Raw genomic sequence first — 25,778 nt, forward strand, 5'->3', positions numbered from 1 at the left:
TATCAACCAATCAATCAGACTCTATTAGTAGAAAACTTCATACAAATCAATGTAACACAAGTGCTTGACAGAATATAAGCAATAAAAAACAATGTGATATACAAGCTAAAATTAAAAAATGCTAGAAGACGAGTAAGTAAACAGACAGTAAACAGTTGAGATATATAAATGATAAATAAAGACAGATAAATTAGAAAAAAAATAATACAGTTCAAATAAAAGCCTGGCTAAAAAGGTAGGTCTCGATTTCGCCATTAAAAATGATCCACATCCTCAAATCTGATAAATAGGTGGGACGAAGACCTGTATGAACCTATGAAATGAGTTAAAAATCAATTCTTATTAGCAACCATATCTGCATAAAAAGTTTAATGCTCACCTCTGAAAAATAAAAGTAAAATAGAAAATAGAAACGTGCAAGTGCAGTGCGTTAAGATTGAACAGTATGATCCATAGCCATTCTTAGATGGATGAGCCTGCAGGGGACAAACCATCATCTCCAAACAGCAAATGAATCAAATACAAAATAAAACCGAGGACGATAACATTCATGTGTTTTATTCACGCTGAAAGCACGAAACATTACCCTGTCACAGAGACGACGTCCTTCATTTCATTAAAAAACATTCATGATGGTGCCGTCGTCACACGCCGACGCTTCACATATTGCAACAGATCACAGGATTCCATTCAAACATAAATGGCAAGTGTTGACACCTGACGGACATTTAAAAGTGAACGCAACTCCCAGGTGGTGTTGACACGAAGGCAAACGCATTGAAAAAAGGCCAGCGAGTTATTTGACCTCTCCGTGTGCATGATTTCACTGCTGACAGATTCAAAGGTTTCCTAAGAAAGACGGACAGACAGATCACAATCTCTTTCACAACATGGACACTTGCATAAAAAGAACACTTAAGTATTGCGTTTCTCTTTTCAGAGGGAATTTACAGATTCACGGTAAAATATTTACTCATTTACTAGTAAAAGCTACTGCTTTTATAAACCTTAATTCATTTTAAAAATGTATAAATAATTATAAAATAGTAATAGTTTCACTTTAAGTCAGTATAACTTTTGGTTCTTCGTTGGTCCGAAACAAATACTGCAGATATAACAGTAACATTTAGGCTAAAACAGGACAAAATATGTTGGTAGACATCATTAAGAACACGTGTAGTGATAAGGTAGTGAGGGAAGGTGCGACGGGTTTAGGTCTCGCACGATCTTGTTCAGGCTGGAGATCTTCTCCTCCAGCAGGTAGTTCTTCTTCTCTGCGATCTTGTGCCGCTGCTCGGTCATCTCCAGAGCCTGCAGCAGCTGGCCGTTCTCCACGTACAGGTCTTTGATCAGCACGTCGGCTTTGCCGTTCTTGTTGAGCTGGAACAGTCAGAAACAAGTTAGGTGATAAAGGTTTTTAATGAAGAATGTGTTCAGCTTGTGGCAAAAAAAAATAAAATAAATTGCAATTGTACTTTTAATATTGCGACTGATATATTGCAATCACAGTATCTGTGAAAATAATCACAATATGACTTTTACTGCACATCATTACGCCTTAATACTACATAATGCTTCATGTTGGCCCATGTGTACCAAAGCAAGTGCAGAGAACAGACATACAATATTGAATTGAAGTATTCATTTATTTTTTAGGGGGCACAAAAGCAATATTGAGAGCAGACCTTTATTATCCCATCACGATTAACTCAAAATATTTGTACTTAATTAAAAATTATCTGATTAAATTAAGTAATTCTATTTACATTTCTTTGGTATTCTTCAAGATGGAAACTTATTGGATCTTATAAACATCTACTCCTAAAGGAGTGGTGTATTACTAAATCTTTTAATATAATGACATCTTGCTGGGTTGACTGACTCTAATAATCTCAATGTTGACAGTGAGTGGTTTTGACTTAAAAGAAAAATAAATAATTGGCCCATCTATAGTTTTAAGAAAAATAAATATCAGCCACACAGATCAGGCTCTGTAAGCAAATGTCTTAAAGAAAACACTGTTCTTGGAGAAAACTCAATAGTCTTTTTTCCCACTTCAAAAACCAAAGACGCAACAAAACACTTCCATAGTTCCACAAATATAGTTATTTTGAAAAAGATTACAAATTATGTATGATTTGTTATTGAAAACCTTTTTTCTTTCTTTAAGGAACATGAGCTTTTTTGAACTGACCTGGTCTTTCAGCTGAGAAACCTTCTCTTTGAGCAGCAGCTTCACGTTATGCAGCGACTGTTCAATTTCTCTCATGCGCCCCTCCATGTTCTTCATCTTCCTCTCCCTGTCATCCTGCTAACGAGACAGAAAAATCATCAAATCGCTGTGTATGGGAGCAAATTATAATGAAATTTGCATCGTGTCGCCTTTGAGCTGGTGTAAACTCAAACTCTTGAGTCAGAAACAACAAATGGGACTAAATTCTTGTGAACTAGTTGCTTTATTTTGTCTTAAATCCTGCATTTAAATGAAGTCTAGCACATTTCTAAGGAGAGGAGAGCACACTAAAAAATAAATAGGTATAAAATTATGCCATGTATTCCAGATACCTCTACAAAAAATAATAATTTAATGCATAAATAAAATAAAATAAACCCTTGCATGATTCTGCAAAAATAAATAACAACATAAATCAAATAGAATTCAGGTGAGGCTATACATGGTGCAAAAAAAAAAAGAAAAGCAGAAAAAAAAAAAGACTCACTACATGACTCACAAACTTAAATACAGACATTACAATAACAGATATGATGACACATTGTACTAATGACACACTACTCAAACAACTATGATTTGGCTCATGTGGAATCTCGAATGACAAACACCAGACAAACATTCAAAGTTAATAGTTGTGTGACGTGTTTGATCACAGTCCTTGTTAAAGAGAAAGAGAAAGAAAGAGAGAGAAAAATAACATAACCCAGAATTTTGTGATTCACTTTGGTTGTGCAACAGCAACACAAACAACAACACACAGGCCCAGACGACCAAAAGGAAAAAAACATCAACATTCAACTATGTGTAGTGTCAAAGAAAGAAATACAGGCATTAACAGAAACAAGTGAGAAGAAGCTGGTGCCTTCATGAAGAAAATCTGTACAGACCCCGACTGGACACGACGCGGATACATCACCGGACAATAACAACAGGTTGGAATCGCTTGATTGTTAGAAAAAGGCTCAGAAGGCTGACAGGCACTAACCTCGCCTCAGCGTTAACACGCCGCGATGATCACAAGGCAAACTGTCAACACACGACTCGGCCTCGGAGGATCATTTGTATTGTCCCAGACAATGGTGAATTGTAACGAGTGCAAAACGGAACATTCCCAGAAAAATTAAAAAGGACTCCCTGTAGTCAAGAGTTAAGAAGTTTGTCAAGACGCCACGTTGAAATCGAGATTTCCTACGGCATTTGCTTACAAACTGGAAATTGTCAATGATAGTGTCATTATTTTAAATCCCATGGGGAAATCACCAGGAGTCATTTTTCTGTGTTTTCCTGCCACCTGGCAGCAAAGAAATACAATTACACATTCGAGCCTTTTCAAAATCAGGCAAAATCAGATCCTAATCTCCTATAAGGATGCAAGAAGCGGGACGGCACCGTGTGCTGCCTTCCGGTCGCGTTTTTTTTGCTCCAAACAAAGCAGAGGAAGAGCAGAACATGGGGGCGGGGTGGGGTGGGGTGGGGTGGGTGGGGCGGGAGCAGCAGTCTCGGAGGTTAGAGAAGGATTAAGCGAGGAGCAGGGGGAATCGCGCTGGTGTTACAATCCACCGATCCGCCGGTAGCTGTCTGCGTGAGCCGCCCGCTGCTCCGGCATCGGCCCCTGGAGAGAGAAGGTAGGTACACTTCACCAGAGCTCTGACCACTCCTCTAAAAAACCAACACAGACATGGCTGGAGAGTCAACAGGCCTGTACACAGGCTCCTGTGCTCGCTACACAGTGAGAAATGAGTTCAAGGATAAACTAATAAAGACGAATTATGAGAATTGTCTTTTTTTGTGTTTTTTTTTTAGATTATACTGTATACTATTTATTTATGTGTTAAGTAATGCAAAAATATAGAATGTGTATGTGCATATTATGATTTTACAAAAGGCTGTGTGCATTTATGTATTGTATTTCAAATAATAACATTTTAAAATGTGTATGAGGTTGATTAAAATGCAGGAATAATGCCATGATGTTGTGTGATTGATGAGACAAATCCTAACAACATTATTTCATAGTTAACACAATGATGGAATTAAACGGGAACTTCCCTTCTTTCCACTGTATTCATGGTAAGTTAGTGAAAAATGGGAGTCATGCTGTGAGATAAACATTACACAACAGGGCTTTAGATGCGATTACAAAACACCAACAGTGGGATGACTCTATGAACCTGGGTAAGCTACATCTTATGGGAAGTGACAGACGTTTGAGCAGCATGACTCTGCCAAAGGTGACAAATGGAAAAACAGACCACACCCAGATGATCGCCCCACTGACATTACTTCAGTCCCAAGATGGACACTTACATAAAGACGGTGCGTTCAGGAACACGACAGAGACACACAGGCTCTACAGACTAAATGCCAAATCCAAAAAGTAAACGCTACACGCTACACGCTACACACACACACACACACACACACACACACACACACACACACACACACACACACACACACACACACACACACACACACACACACACACACACACACACACACACACACACACACACACACACACACACACACACACACACACACACACACACACACACACACACACACACACACACACACACACACACACGACATGAGATGAAGACAAACAGGTGCTGAGGTGGATCCATGACAATCACCAAAACAAGGAGCACAGCAAAACCCAGCATAAAAAAAAGGGAATGGAAAATTTAAAACGAAAATAAATTAGGTTTATTATCACAACTATATGACACTCAGCTCGGGTGCTTGGAAAAATCACACTTTTTATGCATGGTTGCTTATAGTATTTGTTTTGATTTTGAAAATTTGTCTGATTATAAATTTTCTTTGCATATACAGCCACAAATCAAATAAAAATAATACAACATGCACCTTTTTCCAGCACCTGAATTGAGTAATTTATTTGACTGGACACACACCTTCTACACCAAAGTGAGAGAAATACAATGGGTGTTGTCTACGTCCAACTCCCATTATATCCAGAAAACATGCCACACATGAGATGTGCCTCAACGACTCCCGCTTAAAGATGAATTTATGATTATTATGAGAACAACTAACCAAGATGTGACAAAAGGAAAATAATGACAGTGAGAGAAAAATGGCAGGAGATGTGCAACGACGCAATGGCACGGAAGACTCACAATAAACTGGCTGGTAATCGTGGCATAACCCTCAATCTCAAGCATATTTGTCAAATATCTTCCAACATATGTGTGTGTATCTCCTCGGCTCAGGTGTCAGGTTGTAACTGTACCTGCACGTTGTCCGGATCTTCCCCTCGATGCTGTCCTCTGGGTATCCTGTGAGGGGACGGCGGCAGGAGTCCGACCAAATGAGCCTGAAAGCTCTGGACAAAGTAATAAAAGGCGAAGGAAAAAAAATAAATTAGAGCCAACACATAAATATGTACAGAATGAGGCAACTCGTTAGTCTGGCAGAAACCAGACTGACTGCAGGCGCTAAAGCTGAGGTTACAAAGTCGGGATTTAGAGTTTAATGATACAACTTTGACAACTACTCTTATCAGTTCTTTCTACTGTTTGTTTGTTTGTTTGTTAGCAGGATTACTCACACAATTATGGACATATTTGCATGACAATATAATCAAAGATAGACCTCGGCCGTGGTAAGAGGTGATTACATTTTGGGAGGGATCCAGATCTGGATCCAGGAATGTTTTGTAGGATTCTTCACCATTGTGAGAAGGATAGCTCAGACATAGCGGAGGTCTATGCAAGTGCTCTTGTTTGTATATATATACACGTATATATATATATTTTTTTTGTTATATACATGTGGTAGTTTCACTTCAGCCCCCAATTCACTAAATCTGCCCCTTCAGAGTGATCTGAAACTGAAATTCTGTTCAACAGATTAACTAAGAGCTAGGAAGCCCAAAACTGACATTTCACTAAATGTTTTGACAGATTCTTCATGTTTCCACACTTACAGGCAAAAGACTGCACTTGTGGCAAAGAACATTGTGAGTTAAAAGTGTGAACATTTACTTTTGTAAAGGAGGGAGTCTATTTCCTCCAGTCCGGAGAGCAGAACCAATTAAGCGTATTAAAACTACGGTCTTATTATTTAGCCGGTCCAATAAAGTTAGAGGAGACGCGTTTGTGTCATGACATACCTCTATAAGCTGTGTAGACAGTCGGGCCATTTGGGCCTTGAGTGCCTCATTCTCTTGCTGAAGGTTTTCTAGCTCCGTGTGTCCTTTTCCAGCTTCACAGCCCTGAAACCAGTGCACATCAAGTAATAAGAATTGACCAAATAGAAACCAACGCAACAAAGGTCAACTGTTCTGGATTTAACACAACGCTCCACCTTGGTCAGTTCCCTTTGAGCCTCGAGCTCCTGCCTCAGAGAGGCGTTCTCCTGTTCCAAAGCCTTCACCAGCGACGACTGACTCTGTTGTTTGTGCTGCTTCACGGACAAGATGGCCGCATCGAGCTGACGGACCTGCAGCAGAAACATGGGAGGCTTACAGTCTAGTGACAAGGAGAGATACTGCAACACACGTGTGCCTGTAGCTTTTTCAAATGTATCTTCAGCTTGCTGGGGCTCCAGCTCACCTTCTCCCCGGACTGCACGAGGTCTCCTTTGAGGCTGCGCACTTCGGCCTGAAGCCTCTCGTTTTCCTGCCTCAGCAGCTGCTGCTCTTGATCCATCAGCCGAGACATCTCCCCTCTGTACAGCTTCTTGCTCTGACTCTGCAGACCACTCGAGTGCAAGGCCCTTTCCAAAACGTGGTTCTGTGAGGAGCAAAGGCAACGGTCAGATCTGCTGAAAATGTAAAAACAAGTCTACTCCACTTTGCTGTACAATTCAACATCTTCAAACTTGACTTGCAGTGAAGGTCTAGCTGTGCTTTTTGAACTTGGCACGACACCTGACTGTCGTAAAAAAATCAAATAATGAGTTTCATTGAGTGAGTCACGGAGCTAAATTTGTATCGATATTGGAATCTACATTGGGAGAGAAAAAAGGTTGGGTTGGTGCATCTCTAATTTTATCCGTCTATTAAGAAAATCTCACTTTATCGGTGGCATTCTGCAGCTGTTTGTTCAGGACTGCGACTTCACGTTTGAGGGAATCCCTCTCCTTCTGTAAAACACGAACGTCCGCCTTCAGACGAGCGCTTTGATGGCTCACGCTCTGACAGGTTTCGTCCACTGTCTTGACCTTGGAGCGGGAAAAGGAGAACACATTTGTGACGATTTGTTAAGTTTGACACTACTGGTTATCTCCCGCAGTCGCTGAACTGAAAAAAATACAGTCTAAAGATAAAAATGAGTACGAGCGGGCTTTTACCGTCTCGTGTGCTTCGGCTAGCTGGATGCGGAGGTCCTGAGTCGCCATGTCCGCACTCTGCTGATCCTCCAGCAGATGGCTGAGCCGATTCTCCACAGAGTCCAACTTCACAGTCTATAAACAAGAAGGATTACAATCACAGAATGAATTCAAAATGATCTTGATAAACCAAAACACCTCAGTTGAGCAGACATTATTTCTGTGCCTCCATCCTTCCTGGGACGAAATTAGTAATAGATGTTTGTCCACAGGGTCATTTAATGAATTAATAATATAAATGAATAATTTTTCTCTGTGCCAGTGCCATGCATGCATCCATGGCCTCGTTCTCACCTTCTCAGACAGCTGCAGCGACAGCTGGGTATTCCTCTCCTCCAGCTGTGCAGTGTCCTCCAGAGCTGCGGTCAGCTCTGCCTCCAGAGAAGATATACAAGCGGCCATCTAACACAAGACAGCCACCAATTAACTACCCGCCTCTGCGACCACCACGGCACATGCTACGACGACCAGCGCGCCGCTCTTAAAAACGCCTCGCTCACCTTGTTCTTATCCTCAGCGGGGAGCGCCTCCCTCCTCTCCATTTCCTCCATCAGCTCTGCCAGCTGCCGTCGTAGATTCTCCACAGCAGCGATACTTTGGACGTTTTTCTCCGACAGCATCCTGTTCTCATCCTCCAGCCGTTGGCTCTGCAAACTGAGCTCTGCGATCTGCAGGAGGAGGAAATCAATTGACATCTCATGACCTGCTTCGGAACTAAGAAAGAGAGCAGGCAGTTTCTAAGAGAATCAAATTTTGTACCTGCTTCTGGAATCTTTCCGCTGCCCTTTGAGCCGCGCTCTTCTCTTTTCCCAAGTGCTCCAAAGTTTGTCTAGAATTACAACAATGTCAGTTTACACAACTAAAGAAAAATGCAAGCGACATGATGATTTGACTGAAAAGAGTAAGTTTCTCACGTCAACTCTTCCTGGGCCACTTTCAAGTCCTCCTCCTTCAAAGCAGCGATTCTTTGCCCGAGGAGAAGGTTTTCTTCGGCAAGACGACAGGTCTCAGATCTACGGGGAAAAAAAGCAAACCACATCAGAAAAAGGGATTCTCACAAGCTACATTCAAGCCATTATCCACAGAATACATCAGAATGTTGTTACTACATGTTGTAACTACCAAATACACACATTGAACCGTCTACTGGGGAAGTGTTCGAGATCCGTTCCAGCGCACAAAAAGGTTTAGGAGCATCAGGACACAAATCACAGGTGGGACAAGCACTGCGACGTGTTTGGGGACAAAAGGGAGTGGGGGCTCCCCAAAGCGCCAGCAGGGGATGGGACAACGAAAAAGCCACAGGAGGACACGGGAGGAGGGGATCCTAGGTTCTTTTGTTGTTGTTGTCCACGTTACCTATGAGTCTGTGTTATGTCATTTAACGTCTGCGACTCGCCCTGGAGCTCTGTGACGGCTCGGCGAAGTTTGCTGTTCTGCTCCTGGAACCGTTCGCAGCAGGCCGCGAGGTCACTCGCCGCCTGAACTTTATCCTCCGGCTGACTGGGCAGATCCAGCGGATCCTCCCCAGCGGGACTCCCCGCCGGTCGTCCAGCATCTGCCGGGCGTCCAGGGCCCTCGGTGATCTCATCCCGCCTCTCCAGTTCGCCGAACAACTCCGACAGCCTCGCGTTCTCCTCCCTCATCCGGCCGATCTCGTCCACGAGCGAGAGCTGCTCGTCTCGGAAATCGTGGAAGATGTTCATCCTGGTTTCAAGGCTCCAGAGCCTCTTCTCGAGTTCACAGTTTTGCTCCTTCAGTTTGGCATTATCGCACATGCAGTCTTCATATCGGATGTGGACATCCGTCATCTTTAAGGCCTTCACCTCCAGCTCTTTGACGTGCTCCATCAACAGCACCATTTTCACTTTGAGGCCGTAGTTCTCTTCCAGGGCCTGTTGGCCAGTTTTGATCCTTTCACTGTTGTGGGCCAGAAGATTCTCCAGTATTTCCGTCTTCTGCTGGAGCAGAGAAATCTTCTCGTGCAGGAGGATGTTCTCCTCGCTGGCGGTGTTGGACAAAGCCTGCAGTTTGAGCAGAGAGCGATCCCGGTTCTCACGGTTACCCTCTTCATCCAGACGCTCCAGACAATCATGAGCACAATCGGCGTGCTCACAGTCTGACTCGGATTCAGGCTCCTGTCCATGGCGGCGCGTGTTATTTGGTGAAAAATTGACCTCCGCGTCCTCGGGAGACGCTTCAAAAATCTCCCCCAGCGCCGGCGGTTCGACCACAGTCTCGTGACGCGGCTCATCTTCATGAGAACGGTCGCCAGAATCCAAAGTGGGAACATCGTGAGGTTTGTACTCGCCCTCACATGATCCAAGAGCCGTTTTATTCTCGCCACTTGTTGCTTCTTCTTCTTCTTCGGAATCCACACCTTCAAACGCCTCAAGCGACGAGGCCGCCTCACACGGCATCTCTGAGGAAACAGAGGCTTTTTTGTTGTCAACATTCTCAACATCTGACTCTGTGCCTTTGGAACAACAGCTAACACGAGAGTCTTCTTCGGCTTCTTCGGGGCTCGAACTTCCAATTTGGCAATCGGAAACAACACTGACTCGTTTTTCACATCCATGACCAATACCGTTGGCATTTTCAGGCCACTTGTTGTCATTTTCAGTCATTTGATTGTCTTGTTCTGGGGTCTCCGTGTCATCCATCTTTATTTCTGGCACGTTGTCTTCATCATCACTGGTAGCTGGGCATTCGTTATCGTATTCATGGTCAACATTCCTGATGCCTTCGGGGCCTCCGTCCACTGCATCAAATGAATCCACCTCTTTGGTTTGGATTTCAGGTGACCAATACGTTTCCTGTTCTTCACCGGACGAAGAAAGACATCCCCTGGTGTTTTGCGCTTCCTCTGTAACCGTGGTCAAGTCATTTGATTCCTCCACTTCTTCTTTCTCAAACCTTTCAAAAGTCATCGAAACCCGATGGAGTTCCTCCTCCAACTCTTCAATTCTCTTTACGAGCATACCTCTCTCTGCTGCAAGCTCTACTCTGTCATGTTCGAGATTATCTTTTAACTTCTCTTCGAGAATAGAGACATGTCCCTGCAGCTCCGTCCGGTCGAGCTCAAAGTCAGACGCTGCCTGTTTGAGCAGCATCTCCAGCTCCTCAATCTTCATCTTCAAATCGTCTCGCTCCGTCAACAGTTCGATCCTCTCCGTTATCTGCGCCTCGGATATCGCGAGCAACTCGTTGTATTTTTTCTCAATATCGGACTGGTCGCTCAGGTGTTCGGCCCGCTCCTGTTTAAAATCCTCCACCGTTTGATTGAACAGGAGCTCCGTCCGAAGTGCCTTGTTCTCGGCCCGAGCGAGAAGCTCGTCTCTGGACTCCAGGCTTCCCTGGAGACGGTTATGGAGCTCGTTCAGCTGCCGACTGAGCTCTATCTCTTTTGTCTGGGCCACGTCGATGAAGTCGTCCAGTTCGTCCTGCAGCTGCTTGTTCGTGATAATCAGATTGTCCGATTCTTTCTTGTGAATACTTTGGAGCTCACGTCGTTCTTTTGTCCACCCGTGAGTCAGGCTCTCTCGCTCCTGCTCCATGGCCTCCTCCATCGCTCTTCTCTGTTCCTCGGCATCTTCGAGAGCTTCCTGTATCTGAGCCTCCCAGTGGAACTTCTGCTCCTCGTGGCTTTCAGAGAGCGCCGTCAGCTCACTTTGGTAGTGCTGTTCGAGTTTTAAAACATCAGCCTGAAAACGCTCTGCGACAGATTCCTGATCGCCTGAGAAACGCTCTTCCACTTCTTTGATTCTTTGAGTGAAGAAGGCCTCGATTTCCCTCCTGTACATGGTTATTCAGCAAATGTTACGGCAACAGATTTGAACTCTTATTAGTACAATAAATATCGACACGGAAGAAAAAAACAAACCTTTTCTTTTTGAGCTTATTTTAAAAGGAATAGTCCAACACTTTGGGATTAATCCACTGCTTTCTTGCAGAGTTTTAGATTAGAAGATCAATACCTCTCAGAGAACTTAGCTTGGCTTAGTATAAACGCTGGTATTTGAAGGGAAAGCGCTATCCAGGCCTTCCAAAGCCACGATCAGCACCAAAAAAAAATCTTGTATGTGTAGTGAAAACAAAAGCTTGAGTGTTAAAAGGTTATTATATCTTTTATGTGGGCATTGGTTATCATATGATTTCTTGGCAACTTCAAGGGAATCATTGTACTTGACCAAGAAACAGTCATAAAAGTAAAACCCGCTGCAAATAATGCCTACCTCATCCGATTGTTCTGGATTCCGGGTAAGGAATCAGTGGACTTACCTTGGGACACATCCGGCTGTTACCTCGTCTTAACGCTAAAATACGCTAAGCTCACTTGATATGTAGCGCACAGCAGTGGAAGGAGATCAATCATCTCGCGTAGCTTTCGAGACCAGAGAGAGAATAAGCGGAATGTCGCCAAACTATTCCTGTCGACCTTAAAAGAGGTTATGAATAATATGGAGAAAAAGAATCTCACCTCTCCTGGGTGAAGTCATCTCGCAGTTTGTCCAGCATGCCGCTGAGCGCGTCCCTCTCCTCTCGGTGCGTCGCAGTCAGCTCCTTCGTGGCCCCTCGGTGGCTCTCCTCCAGAAGAGCCCTCTCCTCCGCCATTGAGTTCTCTATTCTCTTCTCCGCATCCTCTTTCGCCGTCTCGAGCTTCTCCCTCTCCTCGTTCAACCTCTCCTCGAGCATCCCCTCATAGTCCTCCTCCAGCTGCAGTCTCTCCCTCTCCCACTCCCCCTTCAGCTTTGTCTCCCTCTGCTCAAACTGCTCCTGCAGCTGCAGTCGTTCGTCGAGAACCCTTTGGAGCAGCGTGTCCTTGTGATGCTCCTGAAGCCGAGCTCGTTCCATCTCCCACTGCTCTCTGAGCTTGCCGACCTTGTCTTCGTGTTGCCTGACGAGTCTCAGCATCTCCTCCTCCAGCAACACCTGCAGAGACTCGTTGTTCTGCTCATCCAGCTGAGCTCTCTCGTTCTCCCACTGCTCTGCAAGTCTCTGCGCGAGCTCCTCCTGCTCCTCCTCGAACCTCAACTTTGCCTCCTCTAGTTTGGCCTCAAGTTGAACCTCGTGGCTTTGCTGCAACCGTTCCTTTTCCCTTTCACAATCATCTAACAACCTCTTCTCCAACTCGGCCTTTTCTTGCTGAAGTTTCTTTATCTCCTCTTCCAGTCTGGCTTCAGAAAGTCCTGCATGCTCTTCCATGAGCTTCTCAATCTCAGTGGCATGTTGATTTTTCAGCACCTCCACCTCAGTGTGACGGTTCTCATCCGCCTCGGCCTGTTGGCCCTCGAGGTACCTCAGCTGCTCCTCCAGGTCAGCGGTGTGAGTGTGGGCCTCCAGCAGCTGTTGCCGGAGGTTCCCCACTTCCTCCTCTTGCAGGTTTTCGAGCTCTTCCCTCTCCCCGGCCCGCTTCTGGTCCAGGCCGCGTCGCTCCAGCTCCACTTGCTCGAGTTGGCTCTGGAGCTCCTGCGCCTGGCTCTGAACGCCGGCCAGCTCGTCCCTCAGAGCCAGAATCTCCTGCTGGGACTGGAGAGCTGAGATGGAGTTCTGGTCCTCTTGAGTCGCCCTCTGCTTTTCCACCATCTTATCAAATTCATTGATCTGTAGCAATAAGAACAAGTAGAGGTATTAAAAGGAATAGTTTTGGGGAGATTTGCAATACTGCACCAATATGTCTCTTCTAATAATGTGATTGAGATATTTGTCATCTCCTCGACTTACTTTGCTGTCCAGCTGATTTTGCAATTCCTCCATTTCCTGAAGGTGTTGCTCCTTCAGTCGCTCCATCATCATCTCCGCCTCCAGGCTCATGCTGAATGGCTGAACCTCCTCTGAACCGATGCCTGAAAAAAGTCATATTGCAAGGTTTGTGACCTTCAGTTTCTGTAATGAGTTCTCTCGGGATGTATTCTAAGTATAGATGGTGCGAGTTAAACGAACCTGGATCCGACTCCATGCCCGGGCTTTTACTCTCCAGCTCCTCAGAAAGAGGTTTGTTGCAGGTCTGATGAACTCGACCGAGACTGTGGAACTCCTGCAACTCGGACTGCAGCTCATCAATGCGATCCTGCAGCTCCTGGAAGAAAAAAGAAAACTGTGTTAAACATTTTTTAATCATGTAATGGATAAAATCTGATTCTTACACATGCGGTACAGCACTGTATCTTTTTTTCCAACTACAATTTGATTTCGCAAAGCTAATATCAGTGTCACCACATGTTTCGTGTTGCTGCATGCAAAAACAGAAAATATTACCCGACACTGGGCTTCATAGCCACTGCGCAGTTGTCTGATACGTTCCTCTTGAAGCAAGAAGTCTGCACTGCCGGGGTCCAAGTCTCCGAACTATAAAGGCGAGAACATACATGAACCTCTGACATCATAAAACAGAGACAGAAACAGAGACTCCGGTGGGCTTATATACGTTCTGCCAAACAGCAGAAAAAAAACATGTCCTAACAGAAAGTCAGCTTTATGAAATACAAAAATAGCCTGGCAGTATGTACAGCCACAAAATGTCTAGGTACCTTTTCTTTCATTACGTTGTCCAAACTGGACTGGAGCTTTGTAATTTGGCTTTGAGCATCTACTAGTTTTTCTGTGCTGTCCAGCAGCTCCATTTCAAGACGTCTATTCTCCTGGAAGACACAAAAACGACAACATAGATTATGTTTACACAGAAATTATATTGTTTGACCAACTATTTGGCCACCGAATATCTTGTGTTGATGAACATAAATACATGGAGCATAGAGGCAATTTACAGTGCGTCGAAAATCATTACCAAAATATAGGTAAAATCCCTCTGGTACCTTCACAGAAATGGAGAGGTGGTCTCGGAGAAAAGACTCATCGCCCCTGATCTTCTCGATCTTGGCCTCCAGTTCCTCTCGCTGCAGGCCCGCCTGCTGCTGGATCTGGTCCACCTCCTTCATCAGCTCCGATCGCACAGCTGCTAGTTTCTCCTTGTAGTCCTGCTCAAGGGTCCTGCAGACATTCATCCACCGAGAGTACAGAATGTTTAAATATTGAAAAGCACAACAGTCGAGACAGAGAAACGGAGAAAGTTAGGATGTGACAAAAAGGATGTGTGGGATAATAGTTACCTGAGTTTCAGGTTATTCGTGTGCTCAATCGCAGAGTGATGCTCGTCCACCTCTGTGGCGAGCTGAGTTTTTAGCTTTTCTGCTTTTTCCAGGTCTGATCGGATTTTCTCTTTCTCCCTGAGCTCCCTGTCGACACGCTCTCTGACAAGAGATGATAATAAGGGGCAACAATATGAAAACTGAGAGCAATTAAACCATCTGGGTCTAGTCAGCAGATTCATAATTATTCCAAAATAGAGTTACTCAAACATAAACAGAGAGTTTTAAAACCTGAATGACCTGCATTACAGTGCTGAGTCCTACTCACAGGAGATGTCTGATCTCAGCTTTGAAGCTCGCCAGTGCCGCTTGGTGAATCCCATTCTTAGTAACGAGCAGCTCATTCTCGAGCGCCATGGTGAGGTCTCCAAGACTCAGTTTGCCATCGAGGTCGAAATTCAAAGCCTGCAAAAAAATAATTATGCATTTGTCTTTTCAGAGAATATCTTAGTAGCCGGTTGTTATGAGCCTTTCACAGAGATGTTGGTGCCAGAATTTATGTTTGCCGGTATAAAAACTTATTTCACAGAATAAACTATGCAGAAAATATGTGCATTTATGTTTATATTTCATTAAATGCAATGTGATATTTTGTTTAAAAAATAAATTTTATAACATTGATATTTCTTTTCTTAAACAAAGTTGGTTGTATTTGTGCTTTTATTTAAAATAAAGTTTTTGGTTAAACTATGAATCATCAAGCCTCAAGAACATTTCTTTGACAAAGATTTTTCAAACATATATACTGGCTGGTATATGGCCGGGCTCTAGCAAATAATATTTGGAATTTTTGTAAATAACTGGCATCCTCTCCTTTCTATCATTAGCTGTTAAGAAATGTGCAAATGGTTCAAATTCACAAATTTAAAACGCTAATCACAATTAAAATTAACAGCCACAGCCTAAACTAGAAGAATACATAAACTGCTGTACCTGCAGGATCTCAGTGCTGTTTTCGATGCCTTCTTCTATCCAGGCATCCAGGACGTATTCGACTGGAGTGAAACCGGTGCCATCGTCAAGGGAGGAGAAGAGACGCATGCCAATAGTGCTGGTCAAAACAGAGGAGGTGGCAATCCTCCGGCCGCCCTCATCAAAGGGCTGCATGGAGGAAAAAAATAAAGAAAGGTTTATCTCAAAAATTCAACTAAAAGCTTTTTCAGGGAGTAAGTGTAACATGAGATCTTGCTTTGGAATAGTAGATTACAGAGGAACTAGAAAGTAAAAATGACCTACCCTTTAGGTAAATTACTCTTCAATAAAGCTTAAACTAAAATGAATTAATCAACAAGGGAATTACAAACAAATGACGTACCTGCGTGGAGTGATGTCGTTTAAGCTGTCTGTAGGGTGTGGAGGCGGAGGGTGTGGGCGGTTTGTTGTGGTTTAAAACCCTGGATACAAACTCCTGAATGTTCATCACTCCATCGCCGGTCAGACTCAGGAGGAGATCCTCATTTATCTGAAAAATAAAAAGCAGAAACATTTCCTAGAGACACCGGATATTTTCTTTACACTGTACATAATAATAATAATAAGAAGAAGAATAATATATTTGATTTATAAAGCGCTTTTCATGGACCCAAAGCGCTGGTACAAAAAAAGAAATAAAGAATGCGTGTGTGTGTGTGTGTGTGTGTGTGTGTGTGTGTGTGTGAGAGGCGGAAAACATCCTTAGATTTCTTTGAAAACTGAAACAAGAAACAACAAGGCGATGCAAAAGTGTATGCTATTATAACAATCAATAAAATAATATCCCATTCATTTAGAGCCATAAAACTTTTGTTGCCAGAGTGCATTGAGATGCAAATGCAATGCGATTTTGTAGTAACTCGGCATATTGAAATCATTCAATTAAAGTATTGATAATTTCTTTAAAATCTGCAACTCACCTCCAGGCCCAGGTGTTCACAGAGGGCGTGCAGCTCCGTGTGATCGGCACATCTGTCCCACGGTATGTCCAGCTCCTCGCAGGCGTCACGCAGCCTCTCCTCCAAACAGGTGGAAAGAGGAGCGATGGATCCCCGAGGGGTGCTCGGCTCATCGGGGTTCCAGAGATGCATTTGGCCTACACACACAAGATGAGAGACGGTGATCATTTTCTGACAGTATGTAAGCTAATTATTGTTAAAAAAAAGCAAACATACTGCGACTTTTGACGTACCATCTGCCTCGTACTCCTCTGTGCTTGATTCGTGAGCGTTCCAGCGCTGTTGGAGACAAAAGAGAAAAACAAAGTTAAAATAGAAACTCATCTGTGAGGAAAAACGACCACATCAAAAAATCACTACAGGATCATTTTCTCCTGTGACAATCAGTACTCTATATTTTTGAACATGTTTTTAAATTAGGCAAGGTTGAGTCGGGGGCGCTGGAGTGTCCCACAAAACAACACAAGAGCTTTTGTGATGGCACGGGCCCCCGAGGGAGGGTCAGCGGGTAAATCAGGGAGGGTGGTAGTTGTAGAAAAATGCATCATGGACAGACAGACACACTTCTTCGTTTTCCTGCTTTCAGACATTGACTTGACTTAGATTTCTTGGTCAGACTTTTCTGACCAAAATAACATAAGAGATGGAAAAAATAGTGCTGATGAAAACTATGTGATATGATCGATAGCTCGGATATATGATGGCATTTAAGTTGATATTGTTGTAAGTCAAAAGAAACAAAGAAGGATTTATTGGGGGCTGATGCTGAAAATGAAACTTAACGAAAGAAACTTTGCTCCCAAGAAAGATATGAAGTTAATTCTTGTGGGGAGAAAAAACAAAATCAACACATTTGCTTTTGTTGCTCTCAAAAGTTTTTGCATAAAAAGAATTAGAGTTTTTCTGCTTTTAAAGAAATATGAAAGGAGGACGGGGGAATTAATTGGGTGTGACCCGCTATTCTGTGACCCAGTCCCATCTATTGTTTGGCTAGTAAACAGTGACGGAATGAAGAACAGATGGGATCCTGCGAGTGGCGTTTTGATACACGGTGTGTAGGCATCCAGGAGGGGGGGTTGGGGGTAGTGAGGGCTCATTGTTTCTCTGTCACAGCCAAACTCTCCCCCCCCCCCCTCCTCCTCCTCCTCCTCCCAAAGCACTGGGCCTTGCAGTCTCTGTGGCAGAGCACCCCTGACCCAGCCCCATCTGCTGGGCCCCCGGGCTGGACATTGCAGCATTGTTACACCCTAGATTAGTCAATACCAAGACACGCTTCAGTTCGGTGTCTCAAATGGTGTTTGTCTTGGCGCTGGCGGGCCTCTGGGGTGGAGTCACGGACGACACACAGAATATTAACACATCTATCCAAGCACAAGTCAGAGTGGCCGTCATTATACGGCTTTGGTGTTTCTTTGTCTGCAGCACATCCAATCTTGCACGTTCAACCTAGAATCAGTATGAAAAATGATCGTGTCGTCCCAAAGCCACAGCGGTCAGTGATTCTTACAGATTATTTTCATGATTTAGGAATCTGTTGATTATTTTTCTCCAATATACAGAACATAATGTTGCAGTTTCTTAGAGCTGTGAAGTGATGTCTTCAAATTGCTCATGCAACCAACACTTGAAGACTCAAATTCACTTCGCTAATTTACCAACCAACTTGATTTCCAGGAGGGAATTAGGACTCTTGCCGATTTCCTTATAAACTAACCTAGTAAATGAACCAGCCCGAACTCTGTTGCGGGTCATTGATGATGCTCAGGCAAAGTGTGAGCTCGGGCCTCCGCACACATGTCAAACAACTCTCCATGTCAGCAGCGAGAGCAGGATTATCCGGGAAAAGAAATCCAGGAGATCAACCCGGGGGGGGAACCACGCAGAGCGTTCAGCTGTGCGTGGCCTCGGCTGAACTAAAGTCACTGTGCTGTTGCCTTGTCCACCTGCACACTTGGGGCAAAGTCCAACGTGACACTTGACGACACTGTACGACGCTTCACAAACATCGCGGGTACATCTTCATTACTTAACACTCAGAGCGATTTCATGCAACCAACCGAGCTCTGTGGATCCCGTGCAGGAGCGGCTACTTCACATTTCGGGATCTGCCCTGCATGCCTCTAAGCTGATTAGCTAAGAATAACGCCTCGCCGCCGAGGTCTTCTGGCTGCAGGGAAAACGCAGCGCATCCAAGGACGGTCGGGAGGCGATAAGATAAGGATCCGGGTGTCTGGAGGTTCAGAGCAGAGAGTGCTGGAAACAACTCAAAGGACGTCAGTAAAAGACCTTTACCTCACGTTTCCTAGGAACGGCTGAGTCATAGTTGCCCTCCAGGTCCTCTCCCTCGGCTGGGTTCGCGTTGCTAACTGCGGAGAAGTCGGAGATGGGCTCTACCAACTCCGGCGTGGAGCGGCGGCCATAACGTTTGCTGCCCTTCACGAACTTTGGCTGGATCTTTGGCGACGCTGGGGGAATGCAATGACGATGAATTGTAAAATCACATTTACTTGCAAAGTATATATATATTTTTAAAAAAAGGACTGACATCATGTTTAAACAGGGTTTGTGCAGTTAAATTCAATTTAATTTAAAGAGACTTTTAGTTGCTCATATCATGTTTTACTGGTCACATTTTTTTTACTAGCAGGGACAATATGGCCAATGATAATATAGATTATTTTCAATACATCCTGGCAGTATACTACCTATTATATACTAATGTTATAATCAATCAAATCAATGTGATCTGATCCAGGACAAGCAGCAGGAAATGGGAGGTGGATTAAACTAAAGAAAATTGTCAGTTAATTGCTGATTGAGTTAATTTATGTTTTTGCCAAAACTGACACTATCCCATAATAAGAAGATGAGATTCCTACGCAAATACAGCTCTGATGATGCTGGAGGGGAAATTGGTAAATTAATCTGACGACTTCTTTAAGACCTTTTTTGGAAAAAATATATAAATGTCTTGCTTTTTCAAAAGCTGCAGACGTCCTGTTAGATACCGAAGGGAAAAAAATGCACCATGACTAATACCTGCCACAGCCATGAGCAGCTACTTCTCCAAAAGTAGTTACTTCTCTAAAAGCGGACCCCAAAGATTCTTTCAAACCAACATGATCCCATTTGTTTGTGTAAAACACGAATTCAGGTGTAAACCTCAGGGAACTTTATGCTTCATTTAGAGGAAGACATTCATAAAATATGAACTGTAATAACTTCATATTATCTCATAATACCAGTGATGATTAGTTTGTTAATTAACGTATTTGTTGCCATAAACCCCTCTCAGCCTGATCACTCACATGAAGAGAAATAGCTTAGTGTTTACTGTACGCAGTCAATGCGTCAGCTTCTCCGATAAACCGGTCATGCCAATGCTCCAACCATGACGGTGCAAACTGTTCAACTGACAGCTAATTGGCTTTGGGCCTGACACTTTTGGCTCCGTGCCTCTGTATGTAGATTTACAGCTGAATCAGCACGTGGGGCTGTTCCACTTATTCAGCTCACACACCGTCACCGACTTCGGTCGTAGCATCTGTCACTAGCGCGTCTCTTGAGGTTTATCGGCCCGTGAGGAAAAATATCCGCTCATTATTGCGAACAGCGTATTGGATTAAAATTGCTTACTGCAACTTTAACTGATGTTGACGTGAAACACGGATTAGGTTTCTGATGCATTTGTCTGCGGGGAATCTATTCAAAGCACACTTTGAGTCTAGACTCTACCTGGTTCTTGCGAGGCTTCCTGTTCTACCTGAGGCGACTCGATGGTTGACGACAAAACCAGAATCAGTGCATCCTTGAATTGCTCAAAGTCAACCTGCAACAAGGAAGAAAAAAGAGAGATTAAGCGCTGAAGTACAGTTTGAATTAAATGTGAACCGTCTTTGGATAAAATGCAAGCGATGCCTAGCACGTGGAGCCAAATAAAAAAAAACCAAAATGAAACGTTCATGAAATTCTTCAGACTGTGTGTGATGGAGGCGGTGTCCCTGGGCGTCTGGGTGGAGGAAGGGACGTCACCCTTCAAGAATCAACAGCTGCTAACCCGGAGTATGTTGATTTCCTTTGTGGCGGCTTTGGGTAGGGGGATTCTTCCCTTTTTGACCTTATTGTTGGATGCCATGGGTGGGCAATCAGTTCGCTGGCCCCTCTGCTAACATTGACCCCCCACCCATGCACACCCACGCCTGCCATACAATAGCCGCCCGTCTGCGCGCACGCTTATAGAGGAACAAAACTCGATGCAGAAGTGTGGAGGCGCGAAGTTTGTAAGTTATCTCAGCTTTCTACTTAAACTGAAAAGATAAAAACGATGTACTGAAAATACATTTGATCCATTTGTACACATCTGACCAGTGTCCTCCCCATTTCATAGACTTCCGCGTGGAGCACCCTCAAATCTGTGCATCTGTGAGTGGTGATTATCTGGCTCGGTCGTCCTGACGACAGACACCTGGGATGAGAGCGGATGGGGGGGGGGGGGGGGGGGTGTTTCTCCTCAACAAGACGGCTAACAAAGCTCCAAAAAAGCCCGGAGACACAATGGCCCGAAGGCAGGAGTGGCTGAGCACGGGTGTCAGCCGAAAATGAAACGCCACAGAGGGTCCTTTTGTACGGGAACAACCCCCCCCCCCCCAAAAAAGAGCCAGAACTCACACGTACATCAGAGAAGGAAACAATAATCCTCCTGTAAAAAGTTCCACAGCACAACATGCAACGACTGCTTTTTGCCACCGTTTCAAAGAGTATTACGCAGACTCCTTTCAGGGGGTGGAGGAGGGGCCGCTCACCCTGGCGGCGAGGCGGTCCTGGCTCCGCAGCAGAGCGCGGAGGAGAGCCGGCGTGGCGTCACCCAGGTGCAGCGACTGGCAGAGGTCGGCGAGCTCCTCCGGGCACAGCGAGCCGCGGCCGCTGCTGTCGAAGCTGTTGAAAACGTCTTTTAGCTGCTCCTCGTACTGGTCCTGCTCCTGGCCGTCACCCATCCCACAGGACAGCACCCTGGCCTGAAAGAGAACAGAGAAACAAAAATCTTTGTCTTGCCACATTTTCCACCTCGTCTCCAGGAGGACGAATACCAGCGGCGCCTGCGAAATACTCACAAGCAGCGTGGACGCATCGATCTGAACGGGATGCGTTTCTAACAGCGCCCTCATCTGAGAGAGAGTCGCCGAGTGACTGACTGAGCGAGCGACCGACACAACACGCGGCTCCGGCGTCACTCGGGGCGAAACGCTTCGCTAATCCAATTACAGCGATTTAGACAATCAGGTAAATTGACAGACGACGTGGTCAAGTCTGACTCTTCTCTCTCGTCGACACTGAGCTGGGCCATAAATATACACCACCAGCAGTCCATGACAGGGACATACAACCTTTTTTTTAAATGTCATTTACAATTTGATTTGCGGCGGTTGAAACCCATTTGAGACTTTTTCATAAAAAATTATCAACGTTAGCATTTAAAAGAATTTGATTTTTTTTTTTTTTTTTTTTTTTACACCTGACCCAAAGAAATTTCATAATGATAAAAAATGTAAAGAATTTAGACTGAACGCTAATTATGCTGGTTTTAAAGACCAAGGACAAAGACAGCGGCGTGGCAGGAAACCAAGTGGAACGAGCAGCCAGGCACTAACCGAGGAGGTCACACCACCGGAGTCTCGTGCCAACTTGTATTTTTGGCGGGTGGCATCGGTTGCAGGCCGACAGGAAGTTTTTGCTCTCTTCTACTTGGGATGCATTGTTCCCTTTAAGTGAAACACAATGAGAGCCACTCCACGGAGAGAAAAAGGATTTTGTGTGGACGTAAACAGAAGTCTGGAGCTAGTTTCTCTCAAGCAATAACAGAAACACAAATAATGACTCTTGGTTGATCTCAATCATCTAGGAAGCAAATCTATTATTTTAAAAGAGTTGAAATCGAGAGGTCACCCTGGGTCAAAAAGGGGAAAACCCAGAGTGTTGCTGACTTCAGCAATGACAGAACTCATAGACGCAACGGCCCAGTTCGTCCACCTAAGGAAGGACAAAGTCAGAAATGGAAATAGAAGCAGAGATAAGATTCATTTACTTCTATTTTCTTTTACTTACAAATACAGAAATTCAATGTCCGACAGATGCACGACTTCATTCTTTGATCACATGTCTGCAGTGGGACAGTTGGTGCCAGTCATATTTTCATATGGTGTCTTTATTTTTTGCTCTTTATATCAAGTAATATTAAAAAAAACACAAAAAAAACGTATGGAAACCCAATATGGATTTTTGGGGGCCGATGCCGATATCGATATTAGGGAGTGCAAGATTTCATATACCGATACATCGGCCGAACACATACAACCTAACATATAGAACTTGAATTAAGAAAATAAACTGTATTCTGTACAATAAAATATTTCATATCGGTAAACATAAGCACCCGATACTATCTGCCAACCAATATATCGGTCTGTCTCTACTTTTAACCACCTTCCTCGAGTGTCTATTAGTTTTTTTTGGTCTTATAAACTTTTTTTATGCAAATTCCTACATTTTGTGTTCACCGAGTTCAGACATAAACATTGTATATTATGCGTCTTTTGAGGCCTTATTGGATTAAAGAGCATACAACTATTTATCGTGTGGAAATTTTGCATTTTGAGCCCTTATATCTATACAATGAGCAGCCGTCTGACCCCCAGCTTTTCCAGCTGCTCTCGGGGAGAGATCATCAGGCCCTCGGCCAGGTGTCCCCCACACCCCAGACTCGGGGAACCCCATTCATTCACCCGCACACAATAGACCGTCCGACAAAACCCCAAAATCAGTATTCTGCATCTGCACTTTGGAGCAGCTTACGAAACACCGGAAAAAAAAAAATCGAGGCTCAGCAGCACACACATCCACCCTGACCCGTGTCAAAAGGGTTTTTACAAACAAGATTCTCTCCTCACACTTTGCTCATGTTCTCGTCACTAATGAGGTTTTCTGCTCTCTGCGAGCCAGCCCCTGGGCCTATTATGCCGGCGGCCCTCCTGCTCGGACCCCCGGTCACAGTGGCTCCCGTTGGCCGTGGACTCACAGCTGCCGAAGGCCAAAGAATCACGACTGCCCAGGGTCACAAGAACGAGGTCAACCCTCGCACCGTCCCCGACATCCACTGGTTCTGATGTGACTGGTCATCACGGGCCAACCGATGTCAGACCAAAAAGTCAATAAATACAGAAAACACTCACAAAATATCCAAAGACATCTTTGGTAAAAACCCTGTGTTCTTGTCGGTTATCAAAGTTTTCTCGAAAGATTCTTTATCATATTCCATTTCTTTTATTTTCTGCTTTACTTGTCTAGGAGGCGAAAAAAATGACATTAAAACAGCTGACGTAGCTATGAATCTTCACTTTCATTGACTGACAACAACTAGAGCTGCAACAATCGATAAGATGAGAGAATTTAAACAGATTTGGCAATTGTCTATGAAAAAGTGTTAAATATTTGCGGATTCCAGCTTCTAAAAATGAAAGCGTTTGATTCTTTTCTTTGTCATACATGATATTAAACCTATTACTTTGAGATTATGGACTGCTGGTCAGACAAAGGCAGACATCGTAAGAGACAGACAAAATCTATATTCACAGAGGAAAATAATTGGCAGATTAATCAATAAGGATAATAATCCCAACATAACCCTGCATATCACGCAGACCACGGGGACATCACACATTTCTTTACATTCCAACAGCTTTCACTGAGCCCATTGGATGAAAATGAAAGAAGACATCACAAAAGCCTAAATTACTCATTGTGCAATATCACATTGCAACACAGTCCATCAAGTCTTTTTTATGATTATTGATTCTGGGAAAAAGTTGAGGATTCCTTTTTTTTTTTTTTAAACACAAACCAATCACTCAAGCAAGTTGGAAGTCAAAGATGTAATATTATATTATGAAATCAGAAAGCAGGAAGTTCAGCAGATTGTCTTTTAAACTCCAAAGGGGAACTTTCACGTCCATAAATCTAAGTTCTCAGGGTCCCACTCATCATCACATGAATCATATTTTAGGAGTCTCTTCAACAAGTAGTGCACCCATGTGACCATTATAAAAAGATTGCTTTAGAGGAATTGAATTTATTGCCTACCTCTTCTGTCAAGTTATTATGGTTTATATATTATTATTCCTTGTGGGTTTCAATCATCCTATCACTTCCAGTATAATAAAATAATTATGGTTATCAGTTGGTCATGAATTCATTTTTTTAATGATGCCCAAACATCAATTTTTCCCCATTTCCCCCCAATTAGCTCCACATACTAATGTGTTGAATAGAGATGTTAATTTTTTATCTTCAGGCATGTGGAAACTACATACGTTTGAAACAACTTTCAAGGTTCAACTTTACATGCCTTGACACAAAACCAGTTACTTTTCAGTCTGTTTACACCACAAACATCTTCACAGGAAGAAACAAGAGACGACAGGAAAATATTTCAATTTCCACCAGTTGCTAAGTGATCGAGTAGCATCCCTCATTGAACACACTGTCATCCGACCGCGGAGGAGTTGATCGACTTTAACCGAGTCGAAGAGGAGTCGATCGACTTTAACAGAGTTGAAGAGGAGTCGATCGACTCTGACCGAGTCGCAGAGGACGTGGACCGGGGAGCAGTGATGCTCTAAGCTAACCGGGCTAACCTCCGCAGCAGCGGCAGGAGGAGCGTCGGGATTGGACGGTTGAGTCTCGAGCTGACTTCATCCCACAGTTTAAAAAAGAATGGCGTGAACGCAGAAGAGAAAGAAGGAGGAGGTAAAGAAACACTCGGAACCACTCACCAGCGCCCCTGGACCTGCAGCCGACAGTTGGCTCCTTCTCCCGGCTGCGATCCGGTGATCAAACGCGGGTGTTTAACGAAACAAACTTTTTACAACATGTCGCGTGTCGTCGGTTTCCCGCGCGGGATAATTCAGCTCCTGTTCCTCTCCAAGAAAAAACAAGATGGTAGTTTCACTAGGAAGAGACTCGTTAGAGACTGTTCTGTGTGTTGTCCCTCCTGGGTTTAGTTTCTGATCTGTGTCTGTATCATCATCCTCCTCTCTGGTGTGGTAGCGGATT

General features: G+C 44.1%; 1 protein-coding gene across 3 annotated transcripts; it reads right to left on the minus strand.

Annotated features, from left to right (window-relative positions):
* Window positions 1-542: 542 nt before the first annotated feature.
* Window positions 543-25,763, minus strand: nin (ninein (GSK3B interacting protein)). 3 transcript variants are annotated; one of them, XM_047337556.1, is made up of 28 exons: window positions 25,499-25,763; window positions 21,476-21,688; window positions 20,409-20,502; window positions 18,966-19,138; window positions 16,907-16,952; window positions 16,635-16,810; window positions 16,058-16,204; window positions 15,676-15,843; window positions 15,011-15,147; window positions 14,704-14,844; window positions 14,410-14,584; window positions 14,125-14,235; window positions 13,853-13,942; window positions 13,538-13,673; window positions 13,319-13,440; window positions 12,075-13,198; window positions 8,509-8,607; window positions 8,354-8,423; window positions 8,095-8,262; window positions 7,889-7,996; window positions 7,556-7,669; window positions 7,280-7,426; window positions 6,817-6,996; window positions 6,569-6,703; window positions 6,375-6,476; window positions 5,493-5,585; window positions 2,195-2,308; window positions 543-1,380 (listed from the first exon to the last, which is right to left on the minus strand). In XM_047337556.1, exons 2-28 carry the CDS (start codon window positions 21,665-21,667, stop codon window positions 1,165-1,167), a joined length of 4,578 nt encoding a protein of 1,525 aa, XP_047193512.1. In that variant the 5' UTR covers window positions 21,668-21,688; window positions 25,499-25,763; the 3' UTR covers window positions 543-1,164. The 3 variants fall into 3 exon arrangements, with proteins under 3 accessions (XP_047193512.1, XP_047193511.1, XP_047193513.1); XM_047337555.1 differs by having other exon boundaries at window positions 2,195-2,311; XM_047337557.1 differs by lacking the exons at window positions 543-1,380; window positions 2,195-2,308 and adding an exon at window positions 2,348-3,845.
* Window positions 25,764-25,778: the final 15 nt, after the last annotated feature.

The sequence above is a fragment of the Scophthalmus maximus genome, chromosome 15, assembly GCF_022379125.1.
Source record: "Scophthalmus maximus strain ysfricsl-2021 chromosome 15, ASM2237912v1, whole genome shotgun sequence".
Lineage (NCBI taxonomy): Eukaryota > Metazoa > Chordata > Actinopteri > Pleuronectiformes > Scophthalmidae > Scophthalmus > Scophthalmus maximus.

Excerpts from the sequence above, each read along its gene's own strand:
- nin (XM_047337555.1), bottom strand. The coding sequence starts at position 21,667 with ATGGGTGACGGCCAGGAGCAGGACCAGTACGAGGAGCAGCTAAAAGAC. Across the intron at positions 13,674-13,852 it reads GCTATGAAGCCCAGTGTCGG|GAGCTGCAGGATCGCATTGA; the intron begins GTAATATTTTCT and ends TTTTTCTTCCAG. Across the intron at positions 6,704-6,816 it reads TCGTGCAGTCCGGGGAGAAG|GTCCGTCAGCTCGATGCGGC; the intron begins GTGAGCTGGAGC and ends TTTCTGCTGCAG.